This window comes from Oreochromis aureus, linkage group 5 (genome assembly GCF_013358895.1).
Source record: "Oreochromis aureus strain Israel breed Guangdong linkage group 5, ZZ_aureus, whole genome shotgun sequence".
In the NCBI taxonomy this organism is placed as follows: Eukaryota; Metazoa; Chordata; class Actinopteri; order Cichliformes; family Cichlidae; genus Oreochromis; species Oreochromis aureus.
In genome coordinates, this window is record NC_052946.1 from 14,217,020 (window position 1) to 14,234,648 (window position 17,629).

At 41.9% G+C, this 17,629-nt stretch overlaps 1 protein-coding gene across 4 annotated transcripts in view; it reads right to left on the reverse strand.

The window, feature by feature from the left end:
• The window catches only part of LOC116326539 (plexin-A1), a 178,155-nt gene that overhangs the window by 56,318 nt on the left and 104,208 nt on the right, over positions 1-17,629 (reverse strand). For all 4 annotated transcript variants that reach the window (XM_039612261.1, XM_039612262.1, XM_039612260.1 and 1 more), the window contains exon 9: positions 14,305-14,419. In XM_039612261.1, coding sequence (XP_039468195.1) covers positions 14,305-14,419 — 115 coding nt within the window. The remainder of the gene's footprint in view (positions 1-14,304; positions 14,420-17,629) is intronic.

Below are 17,629 nucleotides of genomic sequence, written 5' to 3' on the forward strand. Positions count from 1 at the left end.
AGCCTGTCTGTGTGAGTGTGTGCACACGCTCTCACAGTGATATTGGCCAGAGCTGAATGTCTTGTTTGGATCATCTGGAAGTAGCCCATCCACTGGCTTACATCACTGCAGTACACAACCCCGGAGGGTGTGTGTGCGTGTGTGTGTCCTTGCATAGATGTGTAAGACAAATAGGTTTCTCAATATGCAATTTGACTAATTAAGTATGGTCGCATGTGTTTGCTGAACAAGAAGTATATTGGGCAGTCTGCTCAGTATATAGTGTTCCCTAGATATGCATTTGTGCATGTGCTGGAAGAAATGAAGTCATTAGAGTGTTCATGCCACGATCTGGCACTGATGCAGATCTTGTCAACAGTTAGAATGAGAGCCAGAGAAAGAGAGAGCCGGAGGGTGGGTGACAGATCCTAAAAAACACGAGTTAAAACTTGGGTGGAACCATCCCACCCCGTACTCTGCCTCTTGAGCCAAAAGGATAATAAACCAGATCAGTGCTGACAAATCACATATTTTACAACCTGGAGACACTGTAAAGTAACTCAAATTATAAGAGACATGTGCAGATAGAGAATGCAAACTGGACTTCCTTCATAAGGATAAAAGGCCCTAAAACAATAGATTAAGATTCAGAGTGTTCCTCTAAAAGTATCCATTTTAGATTTCATAGTCCCAGCAAGATAGTGCAGCTCTACAGAACAACACACTCAGGCTGACAAGTCCAAAGGCAAGAATAAGATACACTAAGGGAAAAGGAAAGGAAAGCACTGACCAGATCCTTGTAAAATATTCACCATACACAGCCTCTCCTTCACTTCTTGTTGTTCCTTTAAGCAGATAGCTGGCTCACTGTCAGTGATTTTTTTCTTTCCCCTCCTCTAGCTGTAGCTATTGTACATTAGAAGCTACAGCATGTCCCCAGGGCCTGAACACAATGCTGGAGTTTGTTCATTAGCCTGCTTAGCCCTGGCCTTGTGTGTCTGATCACACGCAAACACATGCACAACACATAATGAGAGAGGGGAATACTATAGTAGGAAGAAGCGGGTTGCTGAAGACCTGATGTATAATCAACTAGGAAGAAGGCGGCGGGTGTGGGGAAGATTGGTGTGCAGGGAAAATGGATAGTGTAGAAGGAGGGAGTGAAGTAGGGAATGGAGGAAAGAAAAGGCAGAGGAAAGAAAGGAGGGGAAAGATTGTTGAGAAGAAGAGAAATAAATGAAGGAAACAGCAAGAGATTTAGACAAAAAAGGAAAACTTAAGGCAGAGGAACCAGTTTAACTGGGGAGCGAGCAACAGGGAAAAAAAGCTATCCAAGTTGTAAGAGAAGCAAAGGAAAAAAGGAAAGGAGGAAAAAAAGGATATGAAGACTGAATAAAGAGGGATCAAAAGCAAATAAAAAGAAAAATAATAAAAGCATCAGGAAATGACAAATATTCAGGTAGAAGGCCTGAATCCCTCTGCATCACTTCGATCTCTTTATCATACATTCATCCAGCATCATCCACACCATGTACCCAAGCCCCCTGACAATGTCCTACTTAATTAACTGCCTAGAGTATCTGAAAACACTTGAAAATTGATGGAAGGGTAGAGACTGAGCGAGGGGGAGAAAGAGGAGAGAGATGATGCGGTTTGAAGTCTGCTTCAGAGGGGAAAAAAAAGGCTCATGTCAAAAGCCGTGGGCTTGCATTGTCCAAGGCGCCACAAGAGAGAAAAGGAAAGGTTTCAGTATCCTGCTGTTAAAGCTAACTAGTAGAAGCCAATGTGTTAGAAGCTAACATAGCCTGTAGGACAAGCTGCAGCTAGCCAATGTTTTATTTATCCGTCTATTGAATTTGTGTCAGCTGAGCCTGTCGTTTTTTCTACCAGTCGCCGTTATACTGCCCTTTTGCTTCTTTCAGTCTTCTGTATTAAATTCTAATAAAAAGCAATTTTCATTATTTAATAGGTTAAATAAAATATTACAATAATAATAATAATACACAACTGTTTTCCTCTTTGGGCATTTCTCAAGAGTGTCAATGCAGAAAAATAGAAGAAAATTCAAGTAAGTACTTTGTTCAAATACAAGCTGATAGTGCTTTCGAGACACAATGGAAAGGAGTTCCGGGAGAAAAAGAGAAAGGAGGTAGAAGGCAGGAAAAACAGGACATTGTGGGAGAGAGAGCAGGATAAAGGAGAAAGTGCTCTGCAAGGAAAAACTATTCCATCAGTTTTTGTGACAGGTGCCAAAACAGTTCAAAGCTTGCATTAGGGCTACAAAGTGCAGGGTGCACCGAAACAATATTTCACTGGGGGGGATTCGTTTGAAGCTGAAAGAGATCCTTTTTTTCTTTATTTCCTTCCTTTTCCTGACTTCTCACCTTTCAATTCATCTGTGAAGGCGGATCCAGTGGCTTTATTGGCCAGATATGACATGTAAAAAAAAATGTGCATGTATCTGCAGTTTTTTTGTACCTACCTGCGTACATATTTTATTTTGCATTTGCACATTTTATTCAATAGATGATCGAAGGCTGATTTGAGTTCGTCTTTACACATATATGCTTCACACCAGGAACTCTGTTTGCACAGAACAGCAGCTCGCTTCATCATAAGGATCACTTAATCTCACTGTAGTGTAACCACGGTAAAGTCGCATGCGCCCGTGAAGTGGAAAAGATGCCTGAAGGAATGCACGCCACAGATGGTTTCTCCAAACGAGAACACAGCACAAAAACATCTGCTCAATCTTAAGATTTTGATGACTGTCTTTGCATTCTGACATCTTTATAAGTATTTTTAAAATCAACAGATGTAGATAGTGTAACAGAAAACCCCTTTGCCGAATTTAACTCTTTTCTTCTGACTGTACTAATTATGACAATGTCAAATCCTCCCACACTGACTGGACTATGCTCTAGGAGCATGTACATGTACCTGCGTTTTTGAGAATAACAACGAGTGTCGATGTTGCAAAGTGTGTGTTTTGTGATGGCTGAAGTCCAAGTCTGCAGCTTCTGTCAAAGTAGCCAGAGGGCTTTCCTCACCTCTTTGTATTTGTTTTCCCTCAAAGGCCCCTGTTAGCTTTGCTGCCTGAGGCTAGTCCCGCCGCTCTTTTACAGTAAAGGAATATATAATTATACAGACTATAATATTTAATTGTATTTAATAAAGACGGGGTCATTAAAAAAATGCTACTGCAGAAGTAAGTTTTGACTTAAAGTACTCAAAGGGGAACAACTGCCATTCCAGTTCCAGCTCAATCTAATAAATTCCTTCATTTTCAGTGTGCTCTGATATTTACCACGCTACGTCTACCACACCAAATGAGAAAATATACGAGAAAAAAAATTAATAAAACCAGTGTTCGGCAGGGAAAGGAGATAATCTCTTCTTGCAGGTGAGCAAAACACCTTTTAACATCCGCCAAGAGCAGATAATGAGACAGTCGGCAGGAAAGTGCGCATGTCTGTGTGTTCATGCAGATATGTTGAAGGTGAGAGATTAAAATCAAGACTTCGACGGGGTGGTGTGAAAGGAGAGAAAAAGAAAGCGTGTGCAGAGTGGGAGGATGAAGGCAAAAGTCAGTGTGCGGCGCTATATAAATAAATAACTGTATTAAAAAGCCAAAAGAGTTCTGAAGGCTGTGGCATAGCCTGACAAGATATAAATTAATAAAGCTCCAAAAACACTGCGCATATGTAATGAGGTGGATGTCTGGTCGTTTTTTTAAAGCCCCCCCCCGGTCTCTCTTAGCCCCCACCCCCCCTGCATCCATCCATAATTAATTAGCTGCCTCTGTGATGTGGGGACTATAGATCAGGGAGGAGAAAAAATAACACGCTAAATTATGAAGTAAAGCGATATGGGGAACCCGGGGGAGAGATGAGATGGCATAGAGGGTCTAGGGGGGCACACTGGTACAATAACAGGAACAGCGTGTATGTGTGCATGCAAGTGTGTCCGTGTGTGTCATTCACAGGGGGGCAGACAAAAGGGTATATGGAGAGTGTTGGACGCCCACCCCCCCCGCCGGCTGTCGACATGGCCCCCAGGGTTTCTGACAGAGGTCTCACATCGCAAACCAAAGAACTGTCTGCAGCCTTGAACTTCAGAGTCCCGTTTATCCTTTAGTTCAATCCACTATACATTAATAAATAGCACTGGGTGGATCACACATTTTAGCAGTGTGAAACGTACACCATTAAAACTGAAGGTTAACATCTTTAACAAGTAACCTTTGTTGAGGGCCACCCACTTCAGTCAACTAATACATAATGCTGAATAATTAAAACATAAACCACAGTCACATTGTTATATTATCAGTTTAACTGTTTTTGCAGCTGGAATTTCAGCATTTTAATATCTGTGCCACCAAAGATCATATACGGCCATACAGCGTCGTTATGTTTCAGAAAAATAAATACCCAGACACAAAACAGAACACAGGTGGTAAAATTAAACATTAACAGTGCAGTACGATGACGCCAACTCAACAACAGAATCAACTACAAAATATTCTATGGGTGGAAATGTTTTTAAACTGCTTTATCAGTGGTAAGGTTACGTGATAACAGTACTATAATATGCTGCGGTGGTTACTGATTAGACTACATTGTTCTTTCCATTTACATGATTTGTTTAATGCTTATTAACTGATCATTTAAAGACATATGAATGGTTTTCAGGTTTAAGAAACAGCTTTTTAAATGAGATTTGGGGGGAATTTAAACCACATTGTTAATTGAAGCTCATTCCTTAATTGATATAAGCCATGTAATACCATGCCATGACATGTCATACATCATATTGTCATTTCAAGGACCACATATTCTCTTGCTCCCTTGTCTTCTGTGTAGCACCTGGCTTGCAGCCATGTGCTTCTTTAAATGAGTCAGAGTGGGTGTGTGCGTGTGTGTGTGTGTGTGCGTGCGTACTAGTTTTGGACTCATACTAGTAAGGAAAAAACATAAGATCCATTAGGTCTGAATATAAAGACCAGAAGAAGAGTGCACAGGCATATTAAGGCTAAAATCTACAAGTCATTAAATACACAACGATACAATTACTACAACACATGTAATACACGACACCCAAAGGTGCAAGTATTATTAAAAGTGAATAAAACGGAACTTCTCCACAAGCTGCAGGGTGTGGTTCACATGCGGAAGCACATGTGCACACAAAGTTGATGCAAGCTTATTAGCAGGTAGAAACCAGAAAGATGTTCTGTGACCAGGCAGACACCTACTGTGGGGGGGAGGGAGGGAGGGAGGGAGGGAGAGAGACTGTGGGGGAAAGAGTGGAACAACTTAATAAGGCAGCAACATGTAGAACAGAGCAGGAGCGAGGGAAGCAGAGGAAGAAAAGGGACTTTGAACCTTGAAAGGGACTATGAGATTGTCTGCCCACGCCCTGCTTTCTTAGCAGAGCAGCGATGTAGGGAGGAAGACGGAGAGAGAGAGGGAAATAAGGGGATGAGCGCAGAGGAATGAAGGAGCAGAGAATGGAGAGTTTAATTTAAAGTGAGATGCCAAAGAACGTGTGATATAAATGTAATTCAACATGGATTATCAAAGTCTCACGGAGCAGATGCTTGACTGAACCTACATATATGATCCTCCTATGCTGTGCAGACACACATGCACGCTCAGACTGCTTTGATGTAACACCCAGGCAAACATACATGTTGATTTCATCTCCTAATCCCTCATCCTTGACTTACAAGAAAGCTGCCAAACCTACACAGTTTATCCCCTCGACACACATGGCGCAGTATGCCATAAAACAATAAAAAGCAAGAATGTGTGAATATTTTTTTGAGAGCACATCCTTTATTTTTTTTTTTTTCTCCTTATGGATTTTCATAGAGTAGAGGGGGAGGGGTGGGGGCGCTTGGCACCCCGTTATCATTCTAACCCAGATATGTCAGCAGCAATCAAACCTTGTGCTTTTCAGCTTTTCAAAGACAAGCTTTGATTTTAGAGGTAGATACGCTCTCCTGTCTCCTGCCTCATGCCTCTTCTCTGAAGACAGCACCATAATTCAGCAAAAGGATAGACTAGAACTCATTTTTGTTTTCCAGATTAAGTGGATCAGCAGACCAATATTATCTCAGCTCATTTCTAATTTTGTTTGCAGGTTCCCTTAATGATTAACTCTGATCAACTTTGTTACCATGATTTACACATTTATGATCTTAAAGAAGCCGGTCATTAAGAATCCAAAGTGCAAAGGTCCTCTGATAAATTTGGAACTGAACAGTGCACCAACACACATAAAGAAGTCAAATAAATCAGTACATAATTAAAGAGAAAAATGAAAACAATTACATTTGTCTTTTAGCTCACATATGTAACCAATCAAATTGTCAAAGAAATGTTTCTACCCCCAAAATGTGCTAAATCATGAAAAACTGGCAGCATAAGGTGAAGGTTTACTTCAGATCTAACACTGTGACGTCTGACTATCGTAGTCTTAAATCAAACTACAGGAATCATGAATTCTACACTTTGTTTTATATGGTTTTATGTGATTTTCCCCCACGTATTTTAATGCCAGCAAGTGTGAGGATTTGATCACTGCTTCTAATCAGATCCATAACAATGGAACAAAGAGCACTGTGCGAACAACCTCCCCTTAGGCCAATTTTCAAAGAAAAGGTAGGTTAACAACCCTGCTGCTGAAGTAAGGATGGCATGCAAAAGCAGCTAGGAGATTTTTAAAAAAAATCTTAATATACATAAACATATTCTTTATTTATAGAGCTTTGTGTTTTAAAATAACGTCATGTTTCAAAAGGTTAAAAAAAAATAACTCTCCATCTTTCTGAAGCTTGTATGTAAGTGCATCACTGTCCATCTTGAGTTTCTATAGGAGTGCAATAGTGTCATGAAATGGAGGCTGGAATAAAAATCAGTGAGAGCCACTTTACTAAAACAGCACAGTGAAAAGCCCAACATGACAGGCACAGTTAGCTGGTCTTGTGAGACTGGGCGACTCAGCACGCTACCGGATTTTATTTCCTGCCTCTCTTTCTCTATGCCTCTCCATCCCAGCAGGCGGTTAGCGTTTCTCAATCACAATCGCTCTCCTTTTCTGATCTGCCTGCACTTCGGAGTTTGCTTTTCCTTCAGCTCACTTTACTGTGTTACTCCTCTGTCTCCAACTGCTGACATCTCCTTCCTTCAGTGACTCTGCATTTATTTCTTCTTTCCTGTCTTTGACACACGCAAGGGTTGATGGCGAAAATGCAATATTCATCTGTGTTCACCATTAGGCAGGCTGGCTGTGAGGGCTGCGGAAATGAAGATTTAACACAGCCTGAATAATTGAACCACTGGGACATGTGACTGACACAAAGAAACACACTGGCACAAAGACAAACACTAATCCACGCATGCTGCAAACCCCTGTACATCTATCATGTCATATTCCTGTGAGTGTGCCTATGTGTCCTGTGAATCTTTACTTCACACCTACTCTTCATTAAGCTTTCACTTGTATTGTATTCGGTGCTGCAGCCGGTGTGTTAGCACAGCTGGGGTGAAACCTGCTGCATCAGTGGGCTTTGTCGTCTGTTGGCAAATTACATCAAGGAGAGAATGCTTCACATTTTCTCAATGTCGTATCAACCAAATACACCAATAATGTGCTATTAATACTCGCTTAACACAAGCTGCATTTGCTAAACTCCTCCCTCTTCCATAAATAAAACTCTGTCTTTGTGCAGTTGTCTACTACACGAAAGTCTACCCAGCCTCCCGTCTTCTACTGGTAAGAGCCTGATGGATGGTGCAACGCAGTGCAGAAGTCATAATGGAAGCTTTGAGCAGAGATCCTGAAAGAACATTAGGGGGAAGAAGAAAAAAATCTGGGCTTTGGAAATGTTACGACTAAAAATAGCCACAGACAGGCAGAGATTAAGCATCTGGGATGTATGGATGTTACTGTATGTGACCAATCGTCCAAATACAGTAACATCCAGAGCAGAGCCTCATTTCCAACACTAGGATTAGGACGCTAGGAACTAGGAAAACTAGAACAACACACACATGCAGAGTGCTACAACTTTAATGAAGGGCTGAATTGGATGACCATGGATGTATGAGAGAATCTGCCAAAACACCTGATACAATCTCACACTGATTTCCCTGAGGGGCAAAATGTGGTTACTAACTGTTGGAAGTTTCCTCGGGAGCCTCACAAAGAAAAAAACAAAACAAAAGACAAACAGAGAGGCTAGAGGACTGAAGCTGTTTGAAAAGCTAAAGAAGGTGCACTGCTACCAAACCAAACCAAGAGTTAAACACTGGCCGGTCATGGTCTGACGATGCTCCATCTGGCAAAGAAGCTGTGGTTACTTCAGCCCGTCGCCTCCACTTCCTCTCCATGTTCCCCGTCTTTCCCTCCCTCTCCCTTCCTTCCCTCCAACTTTGGAGAGCATTTGGAAAATAAATTGCGTCACTCTGAATGTAATCTGCTGCTCGTTACTGCCAGACTTTCTCTGCTTAACTCCCTGCCCTTGTCTCTGTTTCTTTACATTTTCCCCCCTCTACTCGTTCTGTTTGCATCTGTTCTCAATTACAGCACCTCTAGTCTGCCTTTGGTTTGTCTCTGGTGAAATATATGCACAATTGAAAGTGCTGCATTGTTTTGGAGAACTGCATGAGGGATATTGCATTCCACTTCCACCCATTTCCTAATTTATTTGCTCCCTCTTCACAGCATTGTTTATATTTTATTAAATATGGCTTAGGCACGTCTTCTCCTCATACTGAGCAGAAACTCACATGTGGGGGTGTGTTTATGCAAGTTCAGTTATGAGCTACATGGTGCACTGAGGTGGAGAGAGAAATTCAACAGAATAAAAAGGGAAATTAGGTATTGTTACAGATGAGCAAGTAAAGAATGACAAACGGTAGATTAGGGAGGAAAAGACGGAAAGTAAAGAATGGGGTCTGTGGACAGTGACTGTGGGCAAAAAAAAGGCAACAACTGTAGAAACATGATGTGCATGAAGGACCTGTATGGGTAAAGCAGGGAGAAAAGGAAAATAAGGAGTGCACATAGAGGAGAAAACAGATATTACTAACAGATAAGTAAAACCAGGATGGAGCGACAGAAAGCAAAAAAAGGAAGAAAAGAAAAGAAAATGATGGATATTATTCAGCCAGTCTTTTCTCCACCTTACCCATATAACCCCTGCAGCCCTGTGCTGCTGGTTGTGCTCTGTCCTGATAAGAACCAGTGACAGTCACACACAAACACACACTAAAGCAGTAAAGTCAAACATGCATATATATCCATGCACCAGGCAAGGCCCCTCAAGCAGCCTTGGCCTATGGTCTAGTGTGTGTGTTCTGCTCAGTGTCTGAGCACCAGCCAGGGTAAACACAGAGTGCCAGAATGTCACCGTCCGGGGCCTCACACCTCCATCACAAATAACCCTGTCAGCCATTGTGTGTGTGCAAAAGAGAGCGTGAAAACAAACATTAAGCATGTGTTTCTGTGGCTGTTTAAGAATGTGCGAGTAGGCTGTATGCTTTAAGTGTATTTGGTTAAAAGTGTGTGAGGAACAGCCATTACTTGAGAAAATGTGTCACCGTATTGTTGCACTTTGTTCAGAGAGCAGCCGACATGTAGCATCTCTTCTTAATCGCCGGTCAATGTGTCACAGACTAACATTTGAGTAAATGGCTTCAAGTATTTGTTAATGTGTCTCCTACCACCACTGCTCTAATGTTTCGATATGCACAGTGCCTGCATCTATAGCACATAAACACAGTCAATATGTGTTAATAGAATATCTTACCATTTATCCCATGCACACCCCTATTTTCTTCATTTTACCACTCTTGCAGAAGTACAGTAAAATTAACTGGTGAATACTAATCTAGGTATAAAAAACAGAACCCCAAAAGAAAGTTGCCAATCAACCACTGACTGCTTAAAAACACTTATTTAGGACAGTAAAAAACTGGTACAGGTTAAACTTTGTTTCACCTATCCAGAAACAGTGCAGGCTCTTTTAGATGTTTTCTGGCAAAATCTAATCCAACCTTCCTGTTCTTGAGTGTGATCAGCGGTTTGCACCTTGTTGTAAACTCTGTGTAGTTCACTACATTCACAAAGGTGTGTCTAGATTGTAGACTTGGATGATGACATGCCGGCCTCCTCAAGAATCTTCTTGACTTGACTACATGTGGTGGAGGTAAGCAACTGTTGTAAGCGACTCCAGATTTTATTTTAATCTGTCCAATTTGTCTTTAAATAATGAGGAAACAGGCCTCACCTGCTATAAACCTGCTAGACAATCAGCAGTTAGTGCACTACTTTTGTTAAAACTCTTGAATTGAAGCTGAAAGTCTGCATTTCCATCACATCTTGAGTCTTCATTCACATTCACTCTGATGCCATACAAAGTCAAAATTACAAAAATCCTGTTATTGTCCAAATTCCTATGGGTCCTAACTGAATGCATTATTCAGGATCAGTGATTTAAGTCTATGCTGGTTAGCTCCCAGACAGAAAATAGCCTCGTGAATTGATCCATTTCAGTTTTTCCCCCTTGCTCCATTTTTAGTGTCCAAAATGGATCAGCCATCAAATGAGTATTACACGGGCACAGAATACTAGCACTCACTGCTATCTCTAGCTATATACTTAGCATGTACGTGCGGCAGAACTACTGATCTAACGCACAATATAAAAGCACACATTTCCCAAAATTCACGCACATTACTAGATGAGGGAGAAAGGAAAAGTACTGACAGGAGAAAGAAGGAAATGAAGAAGAGTGTGACATACTTTAACCTGCATGCATTAATAGATAGGGGGGACAGAATAAAAAGCAGTGAAAAATTTATCACTAGAGCCCCACATTCCATGTAACACAGATGTTGGAGACACTAAAAATAAACGTGGAACAAGACAATGGCAGTCAAATTACTGACTTGTAGAAAAACTGAATATATTAAAAATACAGGAAAACATTTAAAATAGCATACAAGACTGTTCAAAAAGAAAAGGTTAACACCTCTAAAAAGGAGAGAGAGAAAGGAGGGATGGAGAAATGGAAAAAAAAAGACTTTTGGGTTAAAAAGCAGCAGCCTCGTACCCACAAATCTCAATCAAGTTAACCACCTCCTTGATTGCTCGAGTGAGACTGAGCCTTGCTTTGCAGCAAAATAAACACGTAAGCATGTCTTAACATAGCTGAGCCCAGCCACCCCTAACCTTGCCTGGCACTCATCAAGGCTCACAATAACAGTTTATTTCCACGGGTGTAGGGAGGAGAGGAGAGGAGAGGAGAGGAGAGGAGAGGAGAGGAGAGAAGAAAAGAAATAAAGGAAGCAATCAAGTTCCTCAACAAATGAGAGGAGACAAAGAAAGTTAAAATTCCTCTAGAAGAAACAGGAAATAATTCATCAAGGAGACCTTCCGTTCTTCTTTTGCTTCACTCTTCCTCCCTCTCCAGCTTTTTTTTTTTTCTAGAATAAAGTAACTCCTACTCCTCTCCCGCAATTTTCCGCCCAAATGCTCCTTAATTCGAGAATTTGTTTGCTGTGCCATTGGAAGCATTGTTGATTCATGCATATTTGATTTGGAAATGTCACTCATTATATTTATTTCCTCTCTGCTTACTCCGTCTTTGCCTCACTTTGCTCCCTCTTTTGACACAGTCCGTTCACAAAAAAGAACAACACTTTCACTCTTTGGTTGGCTTATTCAAAACCTTTTAGCAGGATTTTCATTCTTTAATCTTGTTTATTTATTTATATATTTATTTTCTTCCATCACAATGTAATTTGGTGGAACAAATTACAGATGGATGAGATAGCACTGGAGTGCTGGTTTTGTGAGAAGATCGCAAAATAAAGGGTGTGTGTGTTGGGGGGGGATGTTCCCGCATCGACAACAAACCCATCCTCTGGGTTGCCATGGTAACACAACATTTAGATACAGTCAGATGAGAAGATGAGGAAAGAAAAAAGGAAAAGACTTAAGCTTGTAGAAAAAGAAATCTTATGTCAATTTTTTTTAATATTTAAAATAATGGTGCTTGGTTTTTTGTTTCATCGTTTTATTGAAACAGTGGTTAAAAAAAGGGAACTTCATTCGTTTTATCTCATGCTTCGACTTATGATCAGCTACCGTCTAGTCAGTAGAACACCGCATACACTACAGAGTCAGCTGGGCTCCCATCAACCCTGTGTAAACGCTTCTATCTGATTTCTATCTGCCTGAAAATGAGTCTTATCCAGTCCTATCTACTGAGTGTGAGAGTGTTAAAGGTCTGAGTAAAATGCCTGCCATCAGGAGAGCAGATTTCACTCTTATGTTTAACACTGCTTTTTGTATTCAGGATAAAGCTAGAGCATAAAAGGAGACAAAAAAGGGATTGTCGGGTGCCTAAATTAGGGGTGCAAACATATTTGAACAAAAATACCCATCCCTGATCTCATGCAAGAGGTAAAACCATGAGGTGGATAAGAAAGCGAGGCAAAAATCTTTGTAGTCCTTTCCTTTTTTTTAAACAATGTATATTTTGTACAGCTAGCACAGAAAGTGAGCAAAAAAGAAAAAAATGGATGAGAAAAAAAAAACATGTGGAGACTGAGCATCAAAGTGGAGATGAGGTAGAGAGAGAAGGACCTGGAGAGGAGAAGGATAAGCCTAGCCTACAGGAAGAGCTGTACTTGTTGGGGCATTGAGAGCGCAACTAATGGATAAGGCAGCTAAGAGAAGGATGATGAATGACTTTGTGAATATGTACCTACGTATGTGTGTGTGTGTTGTAAGAATGTTTATACTTCAGTTGCATAAAAGACAAAACATAGTACTTGTGTGTTTATGCTGTGTGCATGTGTGAGACGGTGCAGATGATGGTTTCTCTTGTGGAGCATGTGGTCGGTGGTTTCTTGGGCAGACGAGGTGACAGGAGAGGTCTCTCTGTCCACATGCCACTGTCAGCCGATCTGTCTATCCCTTTTGTTTTCCTGCTGTCTTTCTCACTCCGATGATCATCTTCCTCTATATACGCGGCAAATGCCAACATTGGAAATCCTCATAGTTTCAGATTTATTTTTAAAAGACTTACTCGGTTAGTCATTAAATAATGTCCAGCTACTTAATTTCCTGTCAAACAACTGATAAACTCATGTAGGCTTATTCAGTTCCAAATCTTACTCTAGCACATGCTATGCCTCAGAAAAAATTCTCCTATCATTCACCAGTGTTACTGAGTTTGTATGTTTACTTGCTTCCAGCTTTCCCCTGTTTTTTTTCCCTTTCATCCCTGCAGGCCTTTCCTGTTTATCCATCCGTTGCCCCTCTGGCCTCTCTCAGCTCAGAGTATGCTAGCCAGCGCTCTCCCTGTGCCTTGCAGATGGGTGCACTAATCCGCTAACGTTAGCTCCATGAGCCGTGAAGGCTAGGCCCGTGTCTTGTTTTGGACGGGCACTGAGGCTGCGGTTTAACTTGCTAGCGTTTGGGATTCTGCACAGCTCAGGTTGAGGGAAGAGAAAGATGAAAGTAATTGGATAAAGGTTGACCAATTAATAAAGGCCGGTGATTGGGGCTGGCCGACAAGGAGGGACTTTAATCTGCATAGAGATAACAGCGAAAGTCAGACCACAACATAAGGAGATAGGGTGGAATCGTGTTTGTGTGTATTTGTGTATGTGTTAAGCATCAATCAGACAAAGCACAGGCATGACTGTCAGTCACTTGGGAGTGCAGTGGATTTACATGTGCAAGTCCACAGAGGAGATGCGCCTTTCAGTGCATTTTTCTCTGTGTGTTAATATATACAGGACTGTGTTTGGTGTGTGAGACAAAGAAACTAGAAAACCACCCTGAAAACATAACACGGCTCTGCATCTATCACTAATATCCTTGTTTATACTCCAGCAGTTGACAAACACTTGTTATGCCTTGCATGATGCCTGCTGTAGCTGCCAGAAGGCACGATTGATATTAGCTTTTATGCTAATGCAGCATTTGGCTATGTAAGAACAAGGCAGTATTTCCATAGACATTCATTCATCCAAGCCTGCTTATGGCCTTATGGGCCACGACAGAATTATTGCTGCACAGTACACAAGCTGTTGTCACTGTGCCAAAAGCCACTATCACACATACAGACAGCAGACACACAAAGCAGGATAATATGAGGAGAAAACCACAGTGAGGGTGTGAAGGTAAAGGTAAAAGCTGGACGCTGTATGTGTCAAATCTATAGATAACAAATATACATTCAGCTAAAGATTTTGCAGTGGAGTGACAGCAATGTGCACTAATCTGCTCAATGAATCTTACCTCAGAGTTGTTGACACGGCCCTCCTGAAAAGAACAGTCGTTGGCATTCTGGGTGCACATGTGGCGATACTTGCACCAGTGGCATGGGAAGGAGCCATTTACACAAGAAAGACAGCTAAAATGGAGAGAGATTAAAAGAGAAGGGAAGTTAACAGGGTCACCTGACTTCTTACTTCAGGCTCAGTCATTGCACTGCTTTACAGCATCATTTGTCACGGCACAGTAACAGAGAAAAGGGAAACTGGTCAAGACTGCATGTTATTTTATTTTCTCTTTATCATGTCATCTCTCTTCATTAAGCAAGTTCAGTGAAATTGGCATATGGAACTGACTGTGTTTGGGATGTGTGGTCTGTCACAATATGTCATTTCTTTTTTTCCCTCCACTTTGTAGGGAAAAACAAACAGTGGCAGGAAAACAGAAACCCAATGGTTAACTGTGTGATAGAACCAGCGACAGCTGTGTAGCCGCCTGCTTTCTGGAGCAAGCTACTTGAGCCGAGTCGTCTAGATAGGCTAAGAAGCATGAGACCCCTACTTATGAAGGGTGCTAATGCTGCCTCAGCACATTTGCAAAGAGCAAGAGACAACCCGAACGGCAGCACCGGGTATTCATAGGCTACGCCCTCGAACGCAAACCTCAGAAAGTGCTTGTGGTTCAGGTGTATAGCCACATGAGAAATAGCATGTCTTAGATCGATTGTTGATCGATCGATCGATCAGTCTCCCAGGCCAACTGCATTCAAAAGCTGTCTCAGTGTTCAAGACCACTTGTATTGCTCTTTTTTGCAACAGCGCACTTATTTCCTCCTTCAGTATCACTGCAGCCTCCTTGCAAACAGCAGTGCTTATCATTCTGCAGAAACGAAACCGCTTGACCCGGAACTGCAAACAGTAACCCATAGCAACGGCTCGCACCACCCACGGAGAAGGGGCGGAAGTGTGCCAGCTGTGAGCAGCCAGCCAGCTGACCTGCAGCAGCTTGGGAACTTAGGAACATGTACATTCGTGCAGTTGTTTGAAGGCACCTATATCGGGGGCACGACAATGCAAATACAGCGGGAACACTCGATGTGGTCATCTGAAAATTTAACACACCTGGAGTGGGCGCTGCTCTCTTGCCATTTGGCAGAGGAGCGGCGGGCCTGTGAGAGCTAGCTGTAGGCTTGGGTTTCATATGACGTATGGGGATGATGTCGCGCAGAGCGACTCATCGCGCTGTATGTGCAGGCGGGGCCGTGCACATGCACGCCATAGGTCATCCACCTTAAAGGCGTGAATAGAGCTTTCTTCAGCCAGGACACACGGAGCCGTGATATCCCATACTTATGTGTTGCACCAAGTGAATCGACTGAAAGGGAACCAGTAGACTGAAAATAAAATGTAAAACAGGGCTGGGATAATATAGTTTGAATACAGTGGTATTGGGAACGCCACACTGGCAAATGTAAAAAAATTGTATTGATATAAATAAATATTTTAATGCTATTTAAATTTTCATTTTTTTTCAAAACCCTCTTTTTTTCTCTTGTTGTTTTTTGCCACCCAGTTTCATATTCTCTCTCATATCTTCCTCCCATCTTCCAGCTAGCTATCTAACATATGTACAACCCTGCCTCGTTCCCTCATTCATCACTCCCCACTTGCTTGTAACTGTCCACTGCTTGCTGCTTCTATATGTTCAATAATCTTCCTCAAACTTGGCCTCTCTGTATACATTTCCCTCCAGTCCTTTATTCTGTCAGTCTATTAAAATCTACCTCTTTCTGTCACTCCATTTCTGCCTCTCTCACTCTTTTCAACTCTTTCATTCACCCTCTCCCCCTTCCCCTTTGTCTAAACCCCTCTTTCATCCGTGGGACTAAGAGTGCTTCACGATTTTGAATTCACCTGCTTTAACTGAGGCGAGGTGCAGACAGACAGGCTGAAAGATGAGAGGAAGGAAAGAGGGAAAGAGAGAGAGAGATCAAAAGCAGGTGGATTTCCCTGACAGAGATGTAGACGCCAGGTATCGTGGGAGAGACGGGAGAGGGGGGGTAAAGGGGGCGAGAGGTCTCACAGGAGAGCGGGGAAACATTAGGCTGGAAGTGGGGAAGCGTTTATGAGTCTGTATCCACCATCTAAAGGGACCTGTAAGGGACAGCCAAACAGCTTTAAGAGCAGTTTATCTACAAGGCATCATGTTATTGGTGCTCTCTTACTCCTCGAGAGATGCTTAGCCACTTGGTATCTCATTTATGTGTACTGCATAATCTAATGTAACCATTATGACTTAGCAAATAAAATTGTTTCATTTTATTACAGAGCTTACTAAAGCCTTTTGTCTTCGGCATGAGGTTAGTTAGAGATTATTCTGTGACTCATTTCAGCTACTGAGTTTTGTGTGAGCATGTGGTTTATTGGAAAGACAATAAAATACTACATTTAATATAAGTAAGCTGGGAAAGCGAGCAGGTTGATTCGTATTCAGCCACATCCACCAGGTATAAGTTTGTGCCTCTGCCTGAATGACTCCTGACAAGCTCTCAAGTGTGTTTTAACCCTGTGTAAAATGCGAGCTCCCGTTCCCCACAGCAAATGAAAAATGAGGGTCTTAACTTGTGAGCACTGAGATGGAGCCCATATATGAATCCATCAAACCCTGATGTGGATTCATTTGGATCAATTAGGGCCACTCGTTTGTTAGGTGCACGTTTTAAGCGATCGTTTCTAGCCCAGACCCCTCCTTTTGAGCAACATCAGACGCTCGAGCTTAATTCAATCCCACTGCCTCTTTAATTGACCAATTTAGCATTGTGCTGACAGAAGCTGTCCATTTAGAATGAAAGATGTGCAGCTAAGGAAATAACAGGCCTCTTAATACCACACAAGAGCAAATAGGAGATTTGTCAATGTTGCCAACAAATGGAGGGAAAGCGATTAGGCGACGCGAGGTTACCATACAGTGCTGAGAGTCAAAGAACAGAACTGGGATTTTAGCTTAACACCGTGTCCCAAAGGAAGTTGCAAGAAACAGAGGAAGGGCTGTCAATGCTGGACAAAAGACCAGAAGACATTACTGGTGCAAGACAAATGAAGGAGAGGTAAGTTAGTCATGCTCATTGCGTTACTTGTTAGGGTTTCTTCTCTTGCTAACAAATACCTTTTTTGGATTAGAGTTCATCAAAACACAGTACAACACCAACTTAACACAGCAGGCAACCAGAACCGTACAGTGAGCAGTACGATGTGTAGTTAGTAATTCACACCAGTCAACACATCTGTCACTAAACCCCGATAATAATCCTTTATATCTGTTTTTTTTTTTTCTTTCTTTTATTCATGTC